The sequence below is a fragment of the Cebus imitator genome, unplaced genomic scaffold (genome assembly GCF_001604975.1).
Source record: "Cebus imitator isolate Cc_AM_T3 unplaced genomic scaffold, Cebus_imitator-1.0 Scaffold13, whole genome shotgun sequence".
Classification (NCBI taxonomy): Eukaryota; Metazoa; Chordata; class Mammalia; order Primates; family Cebidae; genus Cebus; species Cebus imitator.
In genome coordinates this window covers 3,850,165-3,869,264 of record NW_016107328.1, presented here as the reverse complement: position 1 = coordinate 3,869,264, position 19,100 = coordinate 3,850,165, and the positions used below count along the sequence as shown (strand labels likewise).

At 35.9% G+C, this 19,100-nt stretch overlaps 1 protein-coding gene across 5 annotated transcripts in view; it reads right to left on the bottom strand.

The window, feature by feature from the left end:
• Positions 1-19,100, bottom strand: part of LRRC6 (leucine rich repeat containing 6) — an 89,867-nt gene that overhangs the window by 54,902 nt on the left and 15,865 nt on the right. For all 5 annotated transcript variants that reach the window (XM_017500287.2, XM_037728479.1, XM_017500271.2 and 2 more), the window contains 3 exons: positions 17,068-17,145; positions 7,081-7,253; positions 1,489-1,712 (listed from right to left, as the gene is read on the bottom strand). In XM_017500287.2, coding sequence (XP_017355776.1) covers positions 1,489-1,712; positions 7,081-7,253; positions 17,068-17,145 — 475 coding nt within the window. The remainder of the gene's footprint in view (positions 1-1,488; positions 1,713-7,080; positions 7,254-17,067; positions 17,146-19,100) is intronic.

Genomic DNA, 19,100 nt, shown 5'->3' with positions numbered 1-19,100 from the left:
TTGCTGATATATAAGTTATTACAACTACTCTAGCAAACAATTTGGCAATACATATAAAGCTGAAACGACGTCAAAACTGTCGTAGCAATGCCATTGCTAAATGCCCTGGAGAAACCTTCATACCTGAACAAGGAGACATGGGCAACATTACTTGAACATCTCAACAAATGTTCAATGTGGATTCAAGAAATATTTATTGGGCATCTTCTGCTGTGCCAGGCACCGGAGACACAACCCTGGCCAAGGCAGACTGTGATGCCACTTCCAAGAGATTCTATTCTTATGAGAATAGGGAAAACAACGTGCGTAGCCATCCAAAGAGGGATGGCTGTGTCCAGGCTGACCAGCCAGCACCACTAGGAGGACCACACGTGTTGTTAGAGCTGCTGCACATTCTGATTAGTCAGGGCAAGAGAAACACTGGCTATTAACTATTTTGAATATGCCCTCTGGAATAAATTATAATTCATTCATCCAACAGGATATTATTCTATATTTAAAATGAATTAGTTTTACATGTGTTCATATGCATAAATCTCAAAAACATAATGTTGTATAAAAAGCGAAGCTATATAAAGATATTATTCATGCTAAGCACACATACTCAAACTACTCTTGTTTAAGGAGGCATACTTGTGAAATAAAGGGATTAAAAATATGGATGGGATTAGCATATATCACATACAGGTATGCTCCAGCTTCAGGATAGCAGATGCCACAGGGATGAAGAGAGGAATGGAATGAAGGGGAACTACTTAAGGAGCTTCTATTCTCTTAATGGTATTTTATATCTTATTTTAAAAGATCCAAAGCAAACATGCAAACTATTGTCACTGATTAAATCTAGTTGGTAGAACTACAAGCTGCCTATATAACTATTTTCAAATATTTATGTATGCCTGAAATGTTTTATAATTATTATTTCCTTAATTTTAAAGGATTCTGTTATATAAATACTTAACACTTTCACTGTGTAGAATCATATCAACTGACCATAGTTGCAATTCACTTAAACAAACATGAAAATTGTAATTTGTTTTAAAAACCAATTAAAGAGTTATTAATCACATTAAAAATGTATTCAGTATACAATTCAGAAACCAGAATGTCTTATGATGCAATTAGAATTATTCAATTTATAATAATGTGATTTGTATTTAACTTTTCTAAAATATTCCTAGTTGGTAAATCAAAGTACACCTATTAATTCATCTTTTCTGTATATATTTTATGGAGATTTCTCTGAGAATAATTTTAGATGCAAATTAAAATTGCTAGTTTAAAAAGGAATCTTCCCCCAAGGGAAGAAAGTCTTACAGAATTGTCACAAGCAACGAGATGCTCATATTCTTCCATCCAAAATTCAGATCATATTTTATTCTTCAAATTAATCTGGAATATACATGTACTGCAAACAACTTGGAAAAAGAACACAGTTTGCTGCTTTTAACAAAAGTTAAATAGAAAGTAAACTAATCATTTACATACAGAGTAGAATTGATGTCTGTGTACCAACGTCCATCAGAGCCTGGGTTACTTCTCTTGTCTTCATTTGTATCCTCTTCTTGATGCTTCCTCTGAGCCTCTTCCTTGAGTTTGGCTCTTTTAAGGCAGTGATCTTTTTCCTGCTCTCTGATTTGTGGTTCAATTACCGAATAGTCCTGCAATGCCTTAATCCTTTCTGAAGGCTCTATTTCTTTACCATCCAACCACTTAAATAAAGAACAATAAATATAGTACAATTGTTCAAAAGTTGCAGTGTGAATCAGCCCCAGGTTGATTTTGATTAGAACTTTTTAAACTTAGAAATAATAACATACCACAGTGATAGAAAATTAAAACAATGTAATTAATGGGAAATATCAGAACTTTGGTCTAAATCAATGTTTATTTATACAATTAACACAGTTTAAAAAATACCTTTACTGGTAATAATAATAACTAGATCTTCTGTCAAAACTGATAATATAAGCTCTCAAAATATTTTATGTTAATTTTATAATTGCTCACTATGTCAAAAATTTCAATGCTTAAGTCAAATCATAGCCTCAGAGTATAACAATGACACTTCCCAGAAGCTCTCTACAGAAAAAAATGGCCTTGAATATTACACATGAGTGGACTCTAATACAAATGAGCCCATGTTTCACCTTTAACAACAAGACAAACAGACAGGCTACTGTTATAGCATTGTTTACATCTGACATTTCAATTATGATTTTCCAGAGTAAAATATTAAAACCATCAACTAAAGTCTAAAATGTTAAAACTAACAGTTTAAAGACACCTATTTATCTACCCAACCTTATTCTGTGAAATGAGGCAAGGTATTTAGGAAGGTGTGGTTGGAGGATAATGGTTCCCCAAGAATGTCCATGTTCTAATCTCCATGAATGTTACCTTACGTGGCAAAATGGGCGTACAGGTATGATTAGGTTAAGGATCTTGGATAGTCAGGGTGATTCTCATAAGGATTACTGAGGTCCTTGTAAGTAAAAGAGAAAGGCATGAGTGTCAGAGTTACGGAAAGATGTGAAGATGGCTTTGGAGATGGAGGAAGAGGCCATAAGCCTAAAAATGCAGGTGCCCTCTAGAAGCTGAAAGGGGCAAAGTAAGGGGTTCTCTCCTCGAGCCTGAAGAAAGAATAGCCTTGCCAACACCTTGATTTTAGCCCAGTGAAACCATTTCAGGCTTTCGATCTTTAGAACCATAAGGTAATACATTTGCATAATTTTAAGTCACTAAGTTTGCCTCAATTTGTTGCAGCAGCAATAGGAAACATATAAAAGGAAAAAAACCACACACAAAGATTTGGTAAAATATAAATTAAAAAATTATTGGGATCAGCTAAATTATAAGTCACAATTATGTGGAGATTTAGAAAAAATAATTCCAAATATGCTCTGGTCATAAGAACTCATATGGTTGCTATAGATGGGCTGCAGATTTGGTTCCAAGCTTCTTGGCAGCCAAAGTGAAATAGAAAAACAAAATTAGTTACAAAATTTTCATGGTCTTTAAGGAAAAAATACAGTTTGTAGCTTTCCTGTAACGTAGCTCTAAAACACATTTCTAGCACAGAGTTTCATAATGGAGATCTTGAGAGATGTCAAGCATCGTTTCTGTAGAAATATGTCCACACAATCCCAGATTTCATAAGGGTGTTTCTTGTAGTATCCTTCAATAAAGGTATCTTCATACCATTATGTATGAGACCATAATGATAAAATTCAATACAACAAAACCTATTATTTAAGGTGTTAAGTAATTGTGGTCCACATACTTAATCTGATCTACTTTAATACAGGGTTGGGACTGAATCAATTTGGAAAATTTTAGATAAATGAAATGTACTTATTTTGTAAGTACATATAATAAGTAAATATACTATATATAAATATACGAATAAACAAATTAAAATATATTTATATATGAATAATACTATATAAATATATTACTTTCATAAATTTCTAAGTCATCCAATTTGTGGTACTTCATTATATTACTTTATATAGTATAATTTATATATAAATATATATTATTAACATAAATGCACTACATACAACTGTATTATTATAACAAGTTAGAAAATCTGAATAAATATAATTTTTTTCAACTGGGATTTCTTCTCAAGAGAACGTTGGGGAGCAAGATGATATTTTCTTCCTTGTAATTGAAGTACATTCATTGATTGATTGATTTCTGTCTTTATAATTGGTTTAAGTCAATATTGATTTAATTAGAACTACTATTCCTAAAAGGCTATGACAACTGAATCCTCTGTCACTTTACTAACAGGAGGCAAAAGATCTCATATTAGTAACTGATGACAATTTCGGGACTGTACACCAGCACCTATCCTAGGAACCTAACTCTTTTAGTGATTTCTGTTAGTCTTTGAAATTGGCCTGCATTTCCTTCAAGCCAAAATCACATCTGAGTTAAAAGGCCTAAGAAACAGAGATTACGGTTTTGGTTTTTTGTTTTTTTTTTTTTTTTTTTTTTTTGAGACGGAGTCTTGCTGTGTCGCCAGGCTAGAATTCAGTAGTGTGATCTCAGCTCACTGCAAGCTCTGCCTCCTGGATTCAAGCCATTCTGCTTCAGCCTTCTGAGTAGCTGGGATTACAGGTGTATGCACCACACCTAGCTAATTTTTGCATTTTTAGTAGAGACTGGGTTGCCCCATGTTTGTCAGGATGGTCTCGATCTCCTGATCTCAGGTGATCTGCCCGCCTCAGCCTCCCAAAGTACTGGGATTAAAGGCAAGAGCCACCACACCTGGCCTCAGAGATTAAGTTTTAAGCTGAGCATTTCTTCATCTTCCTTCACTCAGGATTCATGCAGCACAAAGGTAGAGTATTCACACTTATTGATAATAACTGTAGAAGTGCTGGAGTGGAGAAAGGGACACTAAGATGTACTGATGGCCTCATAGAACTCGCTTAAAGTAGTAATGATGATCCCACTATACATGAGTAAAATGAGGCATGCAATTCACAGGCAGTGGAAGCAGCTGTCAGACCCTGGTTTCTCTGCTAACAAATCTGTTTCGCACCATACTGCAGGGCCTACCTACTCCTGTGGTGGCTCAGCGACTGGGAAGAAAATCCTCGAAAAGGGCTGACTCTCCTGACTCTCCTCACACCTCTTCTATGTGACTATCTAAAATAACTACTCTGCTGTTATGGGTTGAATTGGGACCCCCAACAAAAAAAGATGTTGAAGTCCTAACCCCTAGTAGCTCGAATCATGGACTTTTTGGAAATAGGATGATTATCGATGTGATTCCTTGAGACCAAATCATCCTGAAGCAGGCAGGTCCCAAGCGAATATGACCAGTGTCTTTATAAAGAGAGCCTTGTAAAGAAGAAGGCAGAGACCCTTAGGGTGATGTGTCTACAAGGTCGAGAATGCCAAAGACTGGCTGGCAAATCACCAGAAGCTAGGAGGGAGGTATGGAACAGATTCTCCCTCACAGCCCTTGGAAGGAACCAACCCTGTCAACAACTTGAACTTTAACGTGAGGGCTTCAGAACTATACGATGATACATTTCTGTTGTTTAAGCCTCTAGTCTGTGGTACTTCGTTACATCAACCCTGGGAAAATAATACATTAATTAACACAATTCCTTTCAAGCAGTTCAGCTTTCAATGAAATGGTAATTAAGATTCTAAAGTATATCAGCCTATTTTTAAATATTAGTAAATATGTTAATACTATTTTCAAAAGGGGGCTGTTGATTTGGAGAAGTCCTTCTGAAAAGAAAGGCTTTATCCAAAGCCTGTAATTTGACCTAAAGAGAAGCAGTGAGTGCGGGTATAGTATGAATGGTGGAGGTATCAAGGTTGGACTCACATAGGTTCAAATCCCACCTGTTTCCCTTGCCAGATGTGTCAGCTTAAACCAGCAGCATTAATTCCCTGAGCCCTGACTTCCTCATCTCTGAACACACCTGTCCCCTGCATGGGTTTGGAAGCATCAGAAACACTGTGCATAAAGCACCTCATGGCACAACCTCAGACCCTGCCTGCAGCAGCCACGTGACAGCTGTCACACCTCTAGCCTGCTCACTGCAATACTGGCACAGGCTCCACTGCAGCGGCCACGAGGACTTCTGGGCCCTTATCCCTTCCAAGGCAATGGCTCACAGCATTATACTACAAGATCTGGTTCTATGATAGTCAGGTTCTCACCAATTCATTTTCTAGGAAATCATTGCATAATAATGATCAGTTTAGGTTACGTTTGAGACAATTTATCATTTATTTTATATTCAATTACCAGAATCACTCATTCTCTTAAATTGAGAAATTTTACATTAGAAGAAATGTGTTCCATTAATCCAGCAGTCAGCAATCTGTTGACTACAGAGAACACAGAAGGCTAAGAAACAAATGTCCTTTGAGAACTGAAAAAATGCCTGTTGTAAAGGTGATGTCTCCATGCATTCTCTTTGCAAAAACACAGAACCACACGCAGGCTGGGAACTCTTAGAATTATATGAAACTTAACACTGCTGTTCTAATATTCTCTGTTGTATGATTTCTCAAGAAATCACATTTTTTTTCCTCAGTTCTAAAATTATTTGACTGGGGGGATATGGTATAAGAGTAACATACACAGCAGTGGTTGTCAAATGAGGTCCCTGCACCAGCAGCAGCATTACCAGATTTTGTTAGAAATGTGAAATCTCAGGCCCCATGTCAGACGTGACCCAGAAACCCTGGGGGAAGAGCACAGCAGTGTGTGTTTTGAAAAGGCTTCCACATGTTCTGAGGCACAGCAAGGACTGTGAACCTGAGGGGCGTGGTGGCTCATGCCTATAATCCCAGCACTTTGGGAGGCCGAGGTGGGTGGATAACTTGAGGTCAGGAGTTCAAGACCAGCCTGACCAACATGGTGAAACCTCATCTCTACTAAAAATACAAAATTAGCCTGGTATGGTGGCACATGCCTGTAATCCCAGCTACTTGGGAAGCTGAGGCAGGAGAATCACTTGAACCCGGGAGGCGGAGGTTGCAGTGAGTTGAAATCTTTCCATTGCACTCCAGCCTGGGCAATAAGAGAACAAGAGCAAAACTCCTTCTCAAAAAAAATAAAAATAAAAAAAGACTGTGAGCCACTGCTATAGAGAATATGTTAAGAAAAAGCAATGATAAAAATAATTACAAAAGCACAGTAGCTTAAGACTATGTAATATAAAGGTATGTAATATGTAATATAAAGCTGTAGCTACCTCTAAAACCCTAAACTTCTGGCTTGCTGTATGTAATAATGAATTCTAATCAGTAACGATGAATCTTCTGCGTCTATGATTTGAACTCACTGAGAAAAAGTCAAATTAAGTTCTGTATGTTTCGGATGAGAAAGGTGAAAAGTATGCAATTTATTTTTCAGGGATTTATTACAACTATTCAAACAGTATTAAAGGTCTAGCCATTTAAATAATTACTTTGGGCTCTCTGGAATATTCCATTATCCGAAGCAACACCTTCACTGTTGTTACAACTAAAGCAGGAATTATTGTAGTTGCTCATGTTCATTTCTCCGTGATTTCTGTGCCATTAAAATAACCATACCTTTAATTGTGGAAGAGTTGCTACCACGAACTCCCTATAGTGGTCAAAGGAAGCACATGGGTTCCCCATGAGAAACAGTTCCTTCAGATGGATATTGTGCTTCAAGGTTTTAATGCTGCTCAGCTCTCCAATGAAATTTACAGTCAAGTCAAGTTTTGCCAGTTCTTCACATCCTATTGAGAAAAATAAAAAGAAAACAAAGCAAATAAAGAAAAATCACAGTGGTAATAAACCGTGTGTAATAGCACATAATGGAAGTAACAGCTGTAGTATTTTTAGTCTGCTGATTTATTGCATTGCTTACCATGAAGTGATTCTTCAGAAATATCAACTCAAAGGCTTCATCTTAACTGATTTTTCTATCTCTGTCTCCCCTTATTTTTACCCCCTGAGTCCTTCCAGCCAGGGGAAATGATTTTCCCTGCTCACATTTGCGAGGCTGGTAAATGTTTTGATCTGGTCACTATCCGGCATGAAAAAAGCAAAAGGACAAGCTGCGACTACAGTGGGTGCTGCCTCCGAACAAAACTCCTAGTAGGCAGGGTCCCTGGAAGCTGTCCTCCTGAGTTTTAGCAGGTCGGCAGGACACATTTCATCTTGGAGGGTGATAGTGGAACGTTTCTCCAAAAAGAAGGGCATGTCATAAAACCAGTGCATCAGAACCAATATTTGCAAAGTCACCTAGCAGAGAGAGAATGGCTCCAAGGCCACTGAGAACTGAACTGAAGGTATTAACAAAGGTAAAGAACAAGATGCTTTGATGCTCAAAGGAATAATAGAAAAAGGGTGAGTCACTGAAATAGGGTTTTATAGTAAATCTGACCCATCTACCTTCGTTACAGAGATAGCCAGCCAGATGCTAAAGAAACCTGAATCAAATTCAAATTGGAATTTGAATTAATCCCCTCATTCACATTCCATGCGAACTTGGTGGATAGGAGTCCACACTTAGGAATTAGACAGATACGAGTTCAAGTGCTTCCTCTACCTCATCTTTGCTAATGTGACCTTGGATAAGTTACAAGCTTCAGCCCCCTCATCTATAGAATTATAATGGTATTAGTACTGGAGTCCGAAGTTGTGAAGATAATAAGATGACTCATGTAAAGCGCTTAGCATAAAGCTTGCCACCTAGAGTATCAGTAAACATGATGATTAGAATAGCTCAGTGAGCCCTCTAATTATCATAGGACTTCGTGGAAAATGTACCTACAGGGAAAGAAGCAAGTACAGCTGTCTCATGAGCAGAAACCTTGTAGTTTCTTTCCGTGAACTAAGAAGAGTTGACCCGGTTTACACAGCAGCCTTTGTGGGCTTGGTTCAATATAAGATTCTCTCTCCCTATGACTGCTTCATGTTTGTGGGATTAACATGGCAGATTTTGCAACCTTCAATGTCTAGAAGGCCATCCCCAGCTAAACCCCAGGTCTACCTCGCTCTCACTTACTTCTTCAAAGTTCTACATGCTCTTCCATTATGATTCATGTATTTTCTCTATTTAAATGTTCTTATAACATTAAATATTTAATAAGAAATTCAGTTGGCTCAGGTGAAAACTAAAGGAAAAGCAACTTTAAAGATAATTGAGCAAGGGAGGGAAAAAATGGAATTGACAAGACAGAGTGTAGGTGACTATTATAGTTGGACATTAAATTCTGGTAAATATAATTACATGGCATAAAATAAATAAGCACAGGTAGAAAGAGACCCAATGTAGAAAAATTGTCAAGCAAACTCTAATACATCTATTCAATATTTAATGCTATAAGAACATTCAAAATGATGGTTATGAAAGCTATCACAGCATGGAGGAGGAGAGTTTATGACATAATAAAAGTGGAAAAAGTAAGATATAATATCACCCATACACTAAAATTACAGCAATATAAAATACAGAAAAAAATTAATATACCAAAATGATAATAGCAATGGTGGAATTAAGATTAAACATCATTCTGTTTCTTAAAATTTTGCAACATGGTTATATTTGAGATTTAACAGTGTATAAATAGAGAAAATACATGAAACTGATAGAAAACTAAGATATAAGTTAGCATAGTTTTCTCAAATGTCCTAAGTATGCTCCAGGTACATGATATGCTTATTAACTACATGGCTAATATTTATTTGGTGTTTATTATGCCCTTTATACACAGTATCTTATTCAATCCTAACATCATGTCTATGAGAGAAATATCACAATTATTATCTTTATTTTAAGGTCAGATAACTCAGTGTGGGCCCTTGGCTCCAAGATGCCCATTATCATGTGCACTCATGCCATTTCTCATGGAGAGATGGCATCAAGTCCTTCTCCTTTGCTCTGCGTTGGGGCTGGCCCTAGTGACTTGCCTGACCAAGAGACTACAGCACCAGTGAGGTTTTTGGGCTGCCTAGACATCTGAAACTCTCACACTGGAAGGACTGCCCTAAGAACAATTGCTCTAGGACATGTCCGAAGCCATATCAAGTGTCTGGCTACCTTCACTTCACTGTGCTCAGAGACCCTGAGCCACCTGGAGAATCATAAAAGCAGTGAGGGAGAACAAAATCTGCTTCTGTGGAAAGAAACACACCAAGAAGCAGTGCCAGATGGCAACTAAGGCAACCATCTTGGAAGTGGATCCTCCAGCATCAGCTGCTTCTGGGATCTATCTGGCAATATATACTTGAAACTGCAATGCAAATGAGCTAGGAAATTACCAGAGTTTACATGGCTCTAAAGGGATGAGTTGGGATTTGGACCCAGGTCCAAAGATTCTCTGAACTGGTACGTTAGAGCAGCAGTCTCCAGCCTTTTTGGCACCAGGGACTGGCCTCATGGAAGACAGTTTTTCCACGGATAGTGGATGGGATGGTTTCAGGATGAAACTGTTTCACTTCAGATCATCAGGCATTAGTTAAGTTCTCATAAGAGCACACAACCCAGGTCCCTCCCCTGATCAGTTCACAATAGGGTTCCTCACCTCTGAGAATCTAAATCAGCACACAGGAGGCAGAGCTCAGGCACTATCGCTCTCTCGGCCCACAGCTCACCTCCTGCTGTGCCTCTAGTTCCTAAGAGGCCACAGACCCCTATCGGTCTTCTGCCCAGGGGTTGGGGACCCCTGTGCTAAAGAGTCTCTTTGCCAATGTTAGCTATTTATTATTAAATTAGCATCATCATCTTCTCTTAAAATTCTCAAGCCACAATTCTGTGGAACATGTACTTGAGTCTATAAGTAAAAGCAGTTGTCACCACCCAGCAGAAGTATGGCCCAGGACTGCCTTGCCTGGAATTGATGACGCAGGTGGAGAGGGAGAGACCAGCTTGGAAGAAGGCAGGAGGAGGCAGGTGGGATAAGAAAGCCAGAGATTAGATGTGGGGGAGTTGAGCAGCGAGTGTAATATCCCCTCCAAAAAGAATTAATTCAAAAGATAAGTCCCTGTAAATGGGTCCATATCCCATATTTCATTATGATATCCTGTTAATGTCATATGAAAATACACGGCAGGTGGGTAGAAGGAAATTAAGAACCTTGCAATCAATGGTGTGAGAGACCAAATCTGCACCTTCTACGTTAGAAGTCAATAGATAACATCTAAAATAGGAATAACAAGAAATAGCAGACAAGCATGATGTAAGTTCAATAGTTGGAGATAAACATAATATTGAGTGCATTATTTGGACACTTAGAAGCAAGGGGAATTTAGAGTAGCCACCTCTATACAGTAGGACTTAGAGGACTGGGGGCACTGACAAGGGACGTAAGTATAGTAGCACTGTGACCTTTTGAACTATTATGCTACTATGTTAAAAATATTAATTGTGCAAAAGATAAATATCCAAAATGTACAAGAACAAATAAATGCTTTTATATAGTCTAGATTTTTCATTAACTTCACGTCTTCAAAAATAATTATATAAATGAAATGGGGAAACAAAATCATTATTTCTATTAAATTAATAAAAACATGGCTAATATTAAAAATATATATCGGTAAATCTATGAGATAAGAGTTATACCTTTCAGCATCCAATCTATCAATACATAAAATAGGCCTTTAAATTCTTTTTTCCTCTATTGCTAGAATTTTATCTGGGGAAAAAAAAAGTTCCCAACTAAATATCTCAACTGGAAACAGAAGTAACTCATAAAAGTCTGTTCAGAACAGTTCTATTCATAATAGCAAACATAATTAAAAACAGCTCCAGCACCAAGCAATAAGATTGCATTTAAAACACATCAATATACATCAATAAATTTGATAATGCAGTTTGTTAAATGACAGTAGACTATAATTTATATAGCAGACTATAATTTATAGACTCAGCCACTATATGAAGGATGTGTACAAAACTATATCTATAAATATAACTAACCCTATATCTGTATGTCTGTATGTTTATTTTACATTGGCAAAAATGATAGATAAATTTTATAAATGTGGAAGGTATATTTGGGGTAATCTGACTTAAGATAGGTTAGGTGGCATTTCTTAAGTTTACTTTAGGAGGCTTTGGAGGACATTTTAATTACATTTTTCTTTCATATCAGAAAAGACTGACATTTGAAAGACTCCAATGAGGTGAAAATGTTATACATCTTTGGATTCTGCTGTAATTTTGTAGATAAAAAACCCTCCAAATGTTCATTATATTTTGTGTCGAATCTTATTGTTTCTTCTACTTGGACTACAATTAAAAAATTAAACTACCTTTGTCATCCTAAGATGAAAAATTCTTGCCAAACTGGCCAAGCTTGAGAAAATCTCTCTGGAGTTAGGCACTGCTTCTTTCAGCGGAGACCAAGTCTCTGTCTCCTGTTCTGCAGAGATCCAGTTCAGGGACCCTCTGGGGTCTAAAAATCATGGAAATCAACAACATCGACCACCCAAGGAGGGTGGGAAAGCTCAGGCTATAGGAAATTCCACCTCTCCTTCCAGGTTAGGGTAAGCGATGGAAAACAAAAGCACTTTATTCTACCCTGGTGAATCCTCAACAGGAGAAAAAGAAAAAAGGATACTAGCCATATATATATATTATATATACAAATATATATTATAAATATATATTTATTAATTTATTTTTGCCATCCAAGGAAAAAAAGTAGAAAAGCAGAACAGCTTATTTTTTAAATTATATTGAGATGTACTTAAGCAGACGGGCTGAAGGTGTACCTTCATCTTCCTCCTGTCACCTCAAGCCCTTAAAATTAAGCAAAAGTACATATTTGCCAGCAGATAAGATGCATCCTCTATTCCCACCATCCCCCTCCACCGCCCTCACCAAACAATCTTCAAGCTACCCTGCACCCAGTTCACCTGTGTTAAAGCGGGAAGGCAAAGCACAAAAAGAAGACCTGTCCAGGTAAAAGGCAGGAGGCGGGCTGGCCTGCCGTTTGCCAAGTTAAAAAAGACAATAGTGACGATGCTGCCCTCTAGTGGTACATAAATAAAACAAATCACACAAACAACTGACTTCACAAAACTAACAAGCCCCAGACAACCCAGCCAAGAATGCCAGTTTTTAATTATTTCCTTGACATTTTAGATAGAAACTTCATTATCACAAAACATGGACATAGAATACATTTTTTTATTCCATTTGTTCACGGGAGAACAGGGCTATAAAGTGTTAGCTGGGAGAGAGCAATGACTCTATTTCTAATGCAGAAAAATGCCAATGATGAAAAGGATCTTCTTGATCCCAGGACTCAGGCAGTTTTGGGGGCTTTGGCAATGGTAATTTTTGAGAATGAAAAACAAAAACATATGATTCATATTTATATAATTGTTAATAAATAATCTTGATAGTCACTGGAATATCCATTTCTACTCTAGTAGGCAAATAGGCTAAAATCCACCATGACCTAAGTAAAGTCCTCCTAATTTCAGGTTTAGCAGATGGCAGTGGGGTGGGGAGAGCAGGCTGCCTGCCTCTGCTCCATGGCCCTGCACTCTAAAGTGAAGTCTGCCAGTCAGCATGCCCCACCCACTCACAGAGTACACAGTGGCTCTGCCAGACAGGCTGAGGCTGGATAGGCAAGCAGAACCTCACAACTGCAGAGTAAGTCACACAAGCCACCTAATACACCACATCTTTTGTGATTATGATCAGATACCAAATGTTACCAGATATTTACAGAAAAATAGCACAAGACAGAAGCCTTCAAAATAAAACAGAAAATCTCAGATGAAGAAGATAATTCAGGGGATGGAAAAAATTGACAACAAAAAGCTCTAACAAAAATCTCCAAAGATATTTAGAAGATATCTCATCCATAAAATAAAAATACACACCACAGGAACAAAGCAATCAGAGCATGGAAGTAAGTTCAGAAGAATAAAAAGTATGGCCAAAATAGTTAATTGTAGATGGACTGAACTATAAAATGAACACAAATGATTATTTTGGATGAATGAGATGAAAACAAAATGATTATTTGGAATTTGATTCTGGTGAAATATTTTAAAATGTACAATAACAAGAAAAAATGGATTTAAATAAAAGAACAAGTTAAAAGGCACAAAAGAGCAGTATAATACTACTAAAATCCAATTGAAATAAGTTCTTGGAGAGATTAAAAAATATAAAATAAAGTTATTGGAAAAGATAATAGGTAGATAAATGGATAGATGGAAGAAGGAAGGGAGGAGGGAAAGAAGAAAGGGTAAAAATGTAATTATCAACATATAATTCTCAATCTGGGAAAACTCCCCTTAAAAAATGGGAAATAAATTATTTTTAGATAGACAAAAACGAGAGTCTTTCACTAACAGATCTATGCTGTAAGAAATAGTAAAGAGTGTCTTTCAGGCTGAAATAAAAAGACACTAAGGAGAAACTCAAATTTATTTGATAAAGTAAAAACAATTACAAAAGGTAACTATATAGGTAAATATAAAAGACAATACAAATATATTTTTGTTTGTACCTATTTTCTTCTCCTAAATTATTTAAAAGACAACTTCAAAAAGAAATAATTATAAATCTATGTTAATGGGCATATAATATATAAAGATGTGATATGTGACAGTAACAGCATAAACAAAGGAAGGAAAACTATACAGGAGCAAAGTCTGTATACTATTGAAAGGAAGTTGGTATTAATTTGAACTAAATTGTTGTAAATGAAGATATTAATTGTAATTCCCAGGGAAACCACAAAGAAAATAACTCAAAAATGTACAGTAAAAGAAAGAACAAGGGAATTAAAATGGTACACATGAAAAATAACAAAAATGAAAACAGTAATCCAAAAACAGAACAAGGTAGACATAAGATGACATAAGATATACAGAAAACACATTGTGAATAACAGATACAAATTCTATCTTATTGTTAATTACATTAAGAGTAAATGGGTTAATCTTCCCAGTTAAAAGGCAGAGATTGACAGGATGGATTCAACATCAAAACATGATTCATCTAAATGCTGTGTAAAGAAAAGCACTTTCGATGCAAAGATAGAAATAGTTGGGAAGGCAAAGGAAAGGAAATGTTATACCATGAAAATGGTAACCAAAAAGAAACAAAGAGATCTGGAGTGACTATATTAATACCAAACAAAAAGACTTTAAGGCAAACATTGTTATTATAGACAACTAAGGACATTTTGTAATAACATCAATTCATCAAAAAGATAACACAATTATAAACATATAAGCACCTAAGAGCGAGTCCCAAACTATATAAAGCAAAAACTGATGCTATTGAAGTGAGCTGTAGACAATTCAACAATAATAATTGGAGACATCGATAACCTGCTTTCAATAATAGATAAAACAACTAGACACAATATCAGCAAGAAAATGGAAGAGTAGGACAACATTAAGGCAAAGTAAGAAAAAAAGAAACAAACAAAAGGCTAGACCTAACAGGTATATTTAGAACTTAAACCCAAGAATAGCAGAATGCACATTCTTCTCAAATGTACATGAACAGCCTCTAGGATAGATCAAATGTTGGGCCATAAAACAAGTCTCAATAAGCTTAAAGCAATTAAAAGAAAAGAAAGTATTTATTTGACCTCAATGGAATGAAACTAGAAATCAGTAAAATAAGAAAATGTGGGGAAATCACAAAGATGTGGAGATTAAACAATACTGCTATATAAGCAATGGATTAAAGAAAAAAATCACAAAGGAAATCAGAAAATACTTTGAGATGAATTAAAACAAAAGCACAACATATCAAAACTTAGGTGCAAAAAAACTAATGCTCAGAGGAAAATTCATAGAATTTTATTTATGCCTCCATGAAAAAGAATACCTCAAATCAATAACCTAATTTTCTGCCTTAAGAAACTAGAAAAAAGAGAAAACATAAAGAGAAAGAAATAATAAGGATTACAGTGGAAGTAAACAAAATAGAGAATGTAAAACAATAGAGAAAATCAAAAGTTGGTTCTTTGAAAAAACTGACCAAGTTGACAAACTGTTAGCTACACATTAATCAGAAAGAAAAGAGAACACTCAAATTTAGTAAATCAGAAATGAAAGATGAGATTTTACTATTGACCTTAAAGAAAAAATGAAAAACATTATAAGGGAGTAGTAAAAACAACTGTAATGGTAATGAATGAGATAACCTAAGTGAAGTAGATAAATTCTAGAAAGACATAACCTTCCAAAACTAAGTCAAGAAGAAACAGAACATGTGAATAGACCTACAACAAGTAGAGATTAAATTAATAATAAACTTTCCCAAAGAAAAGTCCAGGACTAGATGGCTTTCCTAGTGTATTCCAACAAATATTTAATGAAGAATTAACAAATCATTTACAAGCTTTCTGAAAAACAATCAAATAAGAAGCACTTCTCAATTTATTCAATAAAGGCCTTTACTATCCAGATAATAAAACCAAAGACAACTATAGGTAAAAAAAAAAAAAAAAAAAAAAAAAAAAAAAAAAAAAAAAAAAAAAAAAAAAAAAAAAAAAAAAAAAAAAAAAAAAGCTATAGGCAAAATTAAGAACAATTGTACCTCAGAGGTCACCATCACAAAAGTTGAAAAGAAAACCCACATATTGGAAGAATATATCTGCAAATCAAATAATCTGATCAAAGTCTAGCATGTAGAATATATACATAACTTTTACAACTTAGCAATAAAAAGACAAATAATATAACTAATTTAAATATGGGCCAAAAGTTTTGAATAAACATTTTTTCAAAGCAGATATTTAAATCACCAGCAAGTACATAAAAAATTCTTAACATTATTAGTCATTAAGTAAATGCAATCAGAAACACAATAACATACCCCGTCACACCTATTAGGATAGGGTGGCTACTATAAAAATAAACAAAAATATCTTCCTATCTTAAAAAAATATTGTTTATAGAAAGTATTGTTGTGTAGAAATGGGTACTCACAAGGATTAGTCTAAGCACAAATCAATACAATAAATATTTTAGGGCACAATTTGGCAGTATCTTTCAAAATATGCTGATTTCAATGAAGGAATTCCATTTCTAAGTATCTGTCCTAGAAAAAAACTGTGCACATGTACACAAAGTAAAATGTAGAGGGAGGCTCACTGTAGCTATGCTTATTATAGCAAAATGCTGGAACTCACCCAAATGTCCATTTGCAGACAGATGGTTAGATAAATCAGTCTACAATGATTCTAGTACGTAGCCCCACACCCCCTTTCCTGGATATCAAAAAAGCAAGGTAATTTTAGGGAAGAAACTAATTTTCAAAACAATACTCATAGTATGATACCATTAATAGAAAGCAAAATAAAACAAACCACCTTCTATATACCCAAGTGTTAATTCTGGCTACCTCTGAGGAGGCTAGGTTAGGAAGGGGTAAAGTAACTTCCATTTTTGAATTTACGTATCATGTTATTGCTTAAATTTTTATAAGAAGAATAATTATATGTTGTATGTAAAATGTTAATTTTAAAAGCATACCTATTTTTATAGAAGACTGTTAAATCTAACTTTAAATCTCAATTTTAATTCATAATAACATAACAGAATAAACATTCTTACCTTCCAAGTTTTCTATTTTTTCAATGTTGTTTAAAGCCAAATTCAAATATTCAAGTTTCTTGAGTTTGCTAACATTTTCTGAAATATAAGATAATGTAATTAATTACAAGATAATCTTCAAAATAAAGACACTTGTATGTAATCTATTGTTAAAATAATGAAGAAAATCTAAAGATTATTATGGTTACCAAAACCATGTTGCTTTTTCAAATCTATACCTGTACATCAGACATGGTGGCTGTCTAAGGAGGACCTATTTCTCCCTCCATCCTTCCTAATGAAACCCTAGAGACATTGCTCATGTCTCTACCTAGCCCTAACTCTAGGGGGGGTAGGTTTAACCAAACTGGGCCAGTGCATGACAATCTAATCTCTCTGGCTAGTGATGGCTCAGGAAGGTAGGTTTAAGCCAAACAGCCCATGGCAGTCTCTTGGCAACTGTGTTGTACAGGAGAGGACATGCAAACCAAGTGCTCCTACCCAGATAAAAGGGAAGGATCTATATTCCATGCTTGGGGGGTTCTTACCTCTTTTTCCTGTGGGATATTAATAAGGAATTACTCTCTCTATTGATTCTTATACTCAATCATAAGGGAAACAACAGCAGGACAAATCTGGATAGCTGGTAGAGCAGAGAGAAGGAATCAGCCAACCCTGATTGATTCTGGAGTCTGTCCTACCTCTAGACTTAGAGACGGGTATGATAATTGATTTCCTTACTGTTCTACCACATTCAGTTGTGTTTCTTTGACTTGAAGCCAAAATCGACCTGATACAGGATTATCTTATTTAATAAATATGAAAGCCCATACAGGCAAAACCACAAGCACAAACAAGTCACAGAATTGCTGCAGAATGGGGCCTTTGAAAAATAGTGAATAATATCAAACACTGCTGAGTGCTTATTATATGTCACACAATGTTCTAAGCCTTTTGCATATATTATCTTATTTAATCCTCATAATAACCCTATGAGGTCAAAATGATCGTCTCCTTTTTACAAATCAGAACACCAAGGTACAGAAAATTAACTTACTTGTCCAAGGTTAAGTGGTAGAGCCAGGAAATTGCACTCCAGAACCTGGAACTAAATCATTATAGTACACCTTAAAAGGACAGTTCTTTCTAAGATGAGAGGAATGTAGAAAACTCTGCTAAGGACTGTGCACTAGGGGCAGCCTCACTCAATTAGTGCCTCCTCTGCCCATTTCTCAGGGATATGATGAAGCTGAAAAACATGGTGATTTATAATCATCACCCTTATCACCACTAAAAGTTAATCAAAAATTTACAAAACATCATATATTTGTTTCCATAGTCGTGAACAGTTCACAGCTCTGAGTTTCAATTTATGCATTGTTTAAAAGGAGAATTTTGGGGGGAAAAATTACAGAAGTTTGTCTCAGAATTTAAATTATTATAAGTAATTCTAATGTTCTCAAAGGATCTCTAGAAACATCTGAGCATTCAATTGTCAACAGATTTGGAGGTTTCTGTGTGCCAAGAACTATGAGAGTCTAGTCTATATCCTGAACAAAAATACTTTATTATTATTAAAATGGCCAGCCCACAATAAAATACCTGTTCGAAATAGGACTTCCCTTTGTTATATGCATCACCCTCTAAATGCTAAAGGAGTCACATGATAGAAAAGTAAGGCTTGCTCAGGGAGGGTTTCCTAAATTAACTCCTCAAAAACAACAGGGCCCAACTTGGAAAAAGGGAAGGGGGTGAAGCTCTCAGTAAGACAAAATAGAAGAGCCTCTTGTGTAGTGGAAAGGGAGTCTGAGTTCTAGCAAAACTATTCTACAAACAGTTCTCATCAACTAAGCAGACCCACGAACTTGGAGTAGACCCTCTCCCTTCTCAGGTTTACAAAGCTCTGTGGCTCTCAACTTGGCCTAGGCATGCAGCCCATTGTGAAGCTGTTGAAAGGGTTGGTTCCAGGAGCCCACAGGTTCTGATTCATTAGGTCTGGGGCAGGGCACTGGACAAGACCCCACCTGGCCCCTGGGTTCCCTCTTGGGTCACCT